The sequence below is a fragment of the Vollenhovia emeryi genome, unplaced genomic scaffold, assembly GCF_000949405.1.
Source record: "Vollenhovia emeryi isolate VEMERY1.0 unplaced genomic scaffold, V.emery_V1.0 DF939179.1, whole genome shotgun sequence".
NCBI lineage: Eukaryota > Metazoa > Arthropoda > Insecta > Hymenoptera > Formicidae > Vollenhovia > Vollenhovia emeryi.
In genome coordinates, this window is record NW_011967187.1 from 1,318,913 (window position 1) to 1,326,830 (window position 7,918).

General features: G+C 32.7%; 1 protein-coding gene across 3 annotated transcripts in view; it reads left to right on the plus strand.

Annotated features, from left to right (window-relative positions):
• LOC105563271 (aminopeptidase N) overlaps positions 1-5,725 on the plus strand; it is a 40,346-nt gene extending 34,621 nt beyond the window's left edge. For all 3 annotated transcript variants that reach the window (XM_012014732.1, XM_012014733.1, XM_012014734.1), the window contains exons 7-15: positions 1,107-1,263; positions 1,343-1,424; positions 1,595-1,778; positions 2,032-2,239; positions 2,541-2,818; positions 3,698-3,897; positions 4,099-4,410; positions 4,545-4,626; positions 4,835-5,725. In XM_012014732.1, coding sequence (XP_011870122.1) covers positions 1,107-1,263; positions 1,343-1,424; positions 1,595-1,778; positions 2,032-2,239; positions 2,541-2,818; positions 3,698-3,897; positions 4,099-4,410; positions 4,545-4,626; positions 4,835-4,984 — 1,653 coding nt within the window. In that variant the 3' untranslated portion in view covers positions 4,985-5,725. The remainder of the gene's footprint in view (positions 1-1,106; positions 1,264-1,342; positions 1,425-1,594; positions 1,779-2,031; positions 2,240-2,540; positions 2,819-3,697; positions 3,898-4,098; positions 4,411-4,544; positions 4,627-4,834) is intronic.
• The last annotated feature ends 2,193 nt before the right edge of the window (positions 5,726-7,918 follow it).

A 7,918-nucleotide genomic window follows, 5' to 3' on the forward strand; every position in this document is an offset into this window, starting at 1 on the left:
TATTTACCTTTATTTTTACTATACTTTCCTTAATTTGAGTACTTTCTTTTTCTCCTTTTTTTATTTTGTCATAATTTCCCCTTTGCTATTTTCATTTACCTTTCTTCTTTTCTCTTTTACTGCAGTTTCTTTCTCTCTCTTTCTCTACTTCTTCACCTATCTCTGTTACGATTTCCCTCCCTTCTCCTACCATTTTCGTTCCCTCTACTGTAGTTTCCTCTTCTCTTTTCCTCTCAAGTCCTTTGTCTCTTCATCCAAAATTGCCTTGACCTTTTTTCTTATTTCCGTTTTCTTTCTCTTTTCTTTTCCTCTTTGTGTTTTATTCTTCGAGTGTTCATTCTGTATTACCTCTCTTGTTTATTTCTTTCCATCCTCTTCCTTTTCCACCTCGTACCACTTTAGCATATCTTGCCAAGAAGTGAGCTTGAAAGTGGACCGACGTAGGTCAAGTCGTTCCTTGTATGTTTTCCTTTTCCTTCTCCTTTCACCTTCTTCCTTGACTATATTTTTATTTGAGCATCCTCCTTTTTCTTCTAATAAGTTTAGATTAATCTTCTGATTTTTCTCCTCCCATTCTCCATAGATCTACTCCTATTATTTATCACCCCTTTCTTTATATCTTCCCTATCTTTTTTAACCTCTTTAAGTTCTCTAATCTCTCCTTTTAATGTTTCTATCTACTTTGAATATATCTAATCTTCTTCTCTGTCCTTTATTAATCTCCCTTTTCCTCGTCTGTTTTCTTTTCCTTTTTTCTCTTGATTTCTTTCTTCTAGTAAGTTTAATTTCTTTTGCCAATTACTCTCATCCTTTTGCCCTTTAAGTATCTTACCTTTCTTAATTATTCTCGTTGTCCCAGGTATCGTCGAAACTTTAATTCAACGCCCTTCCCTTTAGTCTAATTTATCTTTTTTTCTACCACTTCTCCTACTTTTCCTTCAATCTGCTTCTTCTTACCGTGCTTCATTTTCTCCTTCACTTAGTCTTTAACTTGGTATTATAATTATTGTTCTTAAATATTCTTAACAATTCTTGCTCTTTGATACCCCCTAACCAAGTCCATATTATATTGCAATGTAAAGTTATCATATTCTTGAACCATGCAGGTAGAACCGACGTGGAAAGCGCTAGAACAATTCGTCGTTCACGACCTTCAAAATGTATTCAGTTTAGATGCTTTAGAATCTTCCCATCCCATATCCATTGAAGTAGGTCATCCTGATGAAATCGGTGAAATCTTTGACAAAATTTCTTATGGGAAAGGTATTTAATGATCGTGATATGTGAATTACGCTGATCCCAAACAAAGATAATGTACTATATCTATACTGAACTTGTTCAGGTGCTTCTATAATAAGAATGATGGACCATTTCCTCACAACAGAAGTTTTCAAGAAGGGGCTAACTAATTATTTGAACGGAAAGTGAGTAAAAGTTAATTATAACATTAATGTTCTAATCTTTCGCGTATTTATGTGTCAAGCAATTTAAAACCAATAAATAAATATTAATATTTGTACGTAATTATAAATAAAAATAAAATGTTGCAAACAATCTTTTATACAAAAATAATTGATTTCTGTATATCCAACAGGGCCTATCAAAGTGCTGAGCAAAATGATTTGTGGTCCGCTTTGACCAAACAAGCTCACAAAGACAAGGTACTTGACTCAAGTGTAACCGTTAAAGAAATAATGGACACTTGGACCCTACAAACCGGCTTTCCTGTAATTACTGTTTCAAGAAACTACAACAACGGTAATATTACGCTTACACAGGTATGCTGACAATCACGAATTAGATAATAATTGAATAAAGTGTGCAACTGATTAAATGACAATTTAATAAGTAGAAGCCACGTCTAAGACACAGTTCCATTTGACAGTTTTTCTATTACACAGTTATTACTCTGTTAAAACCAATATATAAAGTATATAATATCGCAGCAGATATAGCGGATAATTATCTGAATAATGAATTATTTGTATAATACTTTAAGTGATTTATAATTACATTATTGTCTCTCTGTAGGAACGTTTTCTGCTACGCAATGGCGGCACGATAATCACATCTGAGTCGGAACCATTATGGTGGGTACCTATCACTTATACGAGCGAGAAGCAATTAAACTTCAATAACACTCGACCTACGAAATGGATGAAAGCGGAACACTCGATCATCCTGAATGATTTGGATGTAAGCCCGTCTCAGTGGGTACTTTTCAACGTGCAAGAAACTGGTAATTATATTCCGATAAAATATTTACGAAAGAGAACTTATTTTTTTCCATTATAAAAAACGGAAGAGTACTTTTATAATGCGTAATTCATTATTTTTAGTTTCTCTCGAGGACATTAAATTGTTTCGATTAAGTTTTTTATTAATGTCTCTGCAAACTTTTTTTTAGATCTATTAGAATTATAACGAAAAGCAATTTTTGTTTCACTAGGTGATATATTGATATGTTATTTATTTGAATTATGAAAATATATGTACAAATACGACGTTAGATGAGATAATATATACACGTATTGTAACAGGATACTATAGAGTGAATTATGACAGAGCAAACTGGCAGATGCTAATCAAACAATTGAATAAGCCAAATTTCAAAGATATCTCAACGATTAATCGAGCTCAATTGATTGACGATGCTCTCAACTTGGCTAAAGCTGGCAAGCTTGATTATACTATCGCTTTTGATGTTACATCTTACTTAGCCCATGAAATTGAGTATTTGCCTTGGAAAGCAGCTTTCAATGCCATGGATTATCTCAATGATATGTTAATCAAAACGCAAGGTTATGACAAATTCAGGGTACGTATTTATCAAAGTGTCAGTGATAAATAGGGAATGGTTGCTGGAAATTGGACTGCACTTTTGTTTTTTCTTATAAACGAGTAGATACATATTTACGGCGATGTAGCCAACCAGTAGTGCCTACTGAATTGTTTAAAATGCCCGTATACATATAAGGAAAAACAAAAGTAATCAAATTTCAGGGCAACCTTCCCCTGTTTGTAAGAAGTATGGCGATAATTTTTTACTTATTGTTAGATATTCTATAATATTAGTATGAAATAGAGGAAAGTTCCTTATTATGAGACAAATTTCTAATATGAGATAGCGGAGTTTCCGTTAAATTAATAAGCATCATTTATTTCCACTAATGAAAATTCATTGCTCTTGAAGTGGATTCTGTTTACAAGGGGAGGACCAACATCTGTCCTCTCCGATTTTAATGAGCTTGATATATGTTGTAATACTACATATTTTACCTCCCTTAATAATAGGTAAAACCATTCGACCCAACTCTCAAGCATTCGCGAGAAAAATTTATTTAAAATTGTCCACATGTCACAAAATTTTGTGAGCGACTCGGTACATACGCATGTGGACAATTTTAAATAAATTTTTCTCGCGAATGCTTGAGAGTTGGGTCGAATGGTTTTACCTATTATTAAGGGAGGTGTAGTATTACAACATATATCAAGCTCATTAAAATCGGAGATGACAGATGTTGGTCTTCCCCTTGTTAGTGGAAAATTAATTGTTAGATCGTGTAATTGTGAAAAAAGATTTGTGATTGAATATGAACGTTAAGAACCTGCTATCTCACACTAGAAGCCTATCTCATAATAGGGGACTTTCCTCTATAAATAACAGTCTATTATTATAATCTTTAATATTTTTCAGTTGTACGTGTTAAAATTGCTCGACAACGTATACAAGCAAGTCGGTTTTATTGACAAAGTGGGAGATCCTCAGCTAACAGTCTTCACCCGAATTGACGTTCTAAATTGGGCGTGCAACTTCGACCATGAGGATTGTATTATGAACGCAGTGCAACAATTCAAGAATTGGCGTAACACTCCTAACCCAGATGTTAATAATCCGTAAGTGAAAATATTACATCGCATCATTTTATTTAAGATGAGATTATTCATTGATACACTATTGCATTCATTGATGATAGAATGACTGCAATAATGTATTAATTCATCTCACAGTGTTCTAAATGCTTTGTTATTTCTAAACAAAAATTAGTAAAATCATTTATCTGCATTTTTGTAGTCGGTAAAAATTTTGCGTTCTAGAATTTCGCCGAATTTGAAGAGCGTGGTTTATTGCACGGCCATTCGGGTGGGTGGACAAAGCGAATGGGAATTTGCTTGGCAGCGATACCTAGGCACCAACGTAGGATCGGAGAAGGATCTGCTCTTGCAGTCATTAGCCTGCACAAGAGAGATATGGCTGTTAAATCGATTGTTAGATTGGGCCGTTACGGACAATTCGGGAATCAGGAAGCAAGATGCCACTCGAGTTTTCGGATCGGTCGCCAACAATATTGTTGGGCAGCCACTCGCGTTTAATTACTTTAGAAATAAATGGGCGCATCTCAGGGAATAGTAAGTCAATCCTTTATTTTTATGTTTGTGTGTCTTATATTCATCTCGCGTAGCTAGGAAGCAGTCGCGGGATTTTTGTCTCTTAGATCGAGTTATATCTAGTTAATGTGACATAAATCTTTTATTATTTCCAGTTTTGGAACGTCGCTATCAACCGTCAATAACATTGTAAAGTCAGCAACAAGAGGAATAAGTTCTAGATACGAATTGAAAGACGTAAGTTGTATTGAGAAGTAATAATAGGAATATACTTTTAAAGTAATTTTAAATAAACTAAAAAAAGAAACAATTCAACTAGAAAACATGACTTAAATGTCAAGCTGTTTCCGTTAAACGGATGGAAATAATTAATTTCTACAAGAATTTCGTTTCTTTTGGACAAACATTCTGCAATATATCCACCTTTCATATTTTATTTTTTTAGTTGGTAGAGTTTGCAAAAGAACACCTGGATGATCTTGGTACCGCAACGCGAACTATACAGCAAGCGGTAGAGCGTGCGGAATCCAACATACGATGGCTCGACAACAATCATCCGACAATTCGCGATTGGTTACAGAGGAACACCGCGTAATTGCCGATACCGATAGAAAACTATTTGGCTGTTCTTTACGATGTCGAGTCGTGAGTGCAACATACACAGTTGTTTATATTTTGACCGAATTCATCATAGTGTCAAGTGTCGCGCAAAAATGGGTCTGTACAATAAACTCTATAAATGAGATACGAGGAACGAAATTGCAAAATAGTCTACTGTTGAATCGTACAAGACTATTTATATGTTTTTGTATGTATTTGTAAATATATGGCAGCATCAATGCGATATTTATAATACAGAGCTGAATGACGCTCACAGTGTTTCATGTTCACATTCCTGATTGTGCTGTTAGATTATGGAATATATTTTAAATATGGAAAAGTGATACGAATATAAATATCCCTTTAGATCCCAATAGATTTCGAATCACAATTGCTGCGCATATTACTCTAACTTTCCCGTCAATCCACCACATACCAAAGGAGCAGGATAAAAGATAACATTGAATATGAATATTATGAGAGGTAGCGGACCTGTCGCAAAATTTTGAATTCTAAAGTTCTTATTTCCTCGACTAAATATCGCTGGAAATCATTTTATAACTATACCATTATAGAAAATTGTATATTAGATTAAAATAGTAAGTAATAATTGATAAAAATACTCGTGTATAATTAATTAAGGCGTCATGTCTTCAGCAGCCATTATAAAACATTGAATATGATACATGTTGAGAATAAACAATATTTTTAATCGCTCATCAGTAAAGACAATAAAGAAATTTATAATTTAGCAAATATATTATACATATGTTGAAAGATTTTTTCTTAAAAATTAAATAGTGTCTACGTTATGAGTCAGCGTTTTATACTTCATATGTACTTAGAATATCAAAGAATCCTCTATTCTTACGTAAATATTCACTGCATTATTAATTGCTAACAATTATGTAATAAGATTTAATTATTCATTATAAATTTTCAGATATTATGTGATAGTTTGTATTTTATGACAGCAAAAGCATGAACAATACTGCTTTATTTAGAAAAAATGTCATATAGCTATACTAAATTCGTATTAACTTTTTTACAACTTTTCTTGTATATCTGTAATATATTATTTTTTATTTACGAAACAACAAATATACATATATACATTTTTTATAATTTATGAATTTTTGCAAGTGAACTTTTCAAGTAAACTTTTAATCTAAGTATGAAAAAGAAATGTCTAATTGTACCAATTTACACAGCGGTAATAAAACCAGTATAGCCATTTAGTTTTGTTATTGATAATACAAAGTAGGTAGTTTATCATTATTCGTATCATCATTCTATTTTACGGTAAGTATATCGTATATGTATATGAGTATATAAGAACGGTATAACGGTCTAATCCGGCCTTAAAAACTAGATAGTGCCGGATTAATGGATTTGCCGGATAAGTGGAGTGTATGAAATATAGGAAATATGAATAAAATACTATATAAAGACGTCATAGTACATAAGTAAACTTCTTGAATAAAAAAAAAGATATAGAGGAAAGTCCTCTATTATGAGATAGGTTGCTAATATGGGATAGCAGGTTTTTAACGTCAAAATTCAATTACAAATCTTTTTTCGCGACGATTGCGCAATCTAACATTGAATTTTCCACTAAACAGATTTTGTTCCAAGGGCAATAAATGCATGGTGGAATCAACTGATGATGCCTGTTAATTTAACAGAAATTTCGCTATTCCATATTAGGACCCTATCTCATAATAAGAGACTTTCGTACAAAACAATTGATTGAGATAAGGAGAAAATGGAAACCTCACCTTCCGAGAGGTTGTGTGATAGCCCGGTGGGAATGTGAGCCCTGGAGTTTTTCCCTCCGAATAGTCGTGATTGCATATTATTGTAATAAACATTAAACTGATAATCGTTAGTAACTATTTAACTCAAAATAAATGTATAGAGTCAGTGTACTGATTATAATAAAATTGTCGAGCAAGTTCCTGACGACTGTAAGTAAATCAGCGAATAAATTTGTAATATTCGTAATATTTTGCCTGAGATTATTTTGAAATATTTTGAATAATTCTTGATTGAATGCTAGAATTCAGGATCCCTTCAGTAGCAGTTACAATTATTATTATTATTGCATTTAGTTATAGTTATTTTATCTACGACAAAAGTAATAAATAATGTCTCTCTGTTCCTGCCTACCCGAATTCCTGCCTACCCGAATTCGTATTTACTCGTATTCCGATTCATCTTTATAGTCCTATCTGTCCATTTTCTTGCCTACCCGTTTAAATAAACTTACAAAGTTTTACTTAAAATTTATTTATTTAAAATAAAACCGTGACGCGATTATTAGAGATATAATTTGGGATTTTAATTCGCGCGCAATTATTAGGGATGCAATTTAGGATTTTAACTCGCGCACAATTGAGATTTAATTCAGTTTTTTTTAAGTCTCGCATACAGGCGCGAGAAAATGTAGAAAAGAATATAAGTATTATATGTGTATATAATATTTCATAAAGATAATAAATACATTGTATTAATTATCTTTATGAATTAATTATAATTATAATATAATATATTATAGTTATTCTTTTATCTATCTCTTTTAATTATCGAGTTACGTCCCCCTGCGCTTTGCCTACCTGAATACTTATTTACTCGTATTTCAATAAATGGTTCTACCTGTCCGTTTTCTTGACTATCCGCATCCCTACCTGCCCGTATTCCGCTGTATAGTCTTATTTATCCATTTTCCTGTCTACTCGCGTTTTAACTTAATAAATCTGCTTTCGTTAATACCGCGACGCGATTTATAAACGACTCGGTTTAGGCTTTTAATCCGTGCGCGATTGGGATTTGATAGTGGTTTTCATTCTCGCACATATGAAAGAATATGTAAAGAAGGAAAGAATATAACCCACCCGAATTTTTGCACATAAGAAGAAATCAACATACA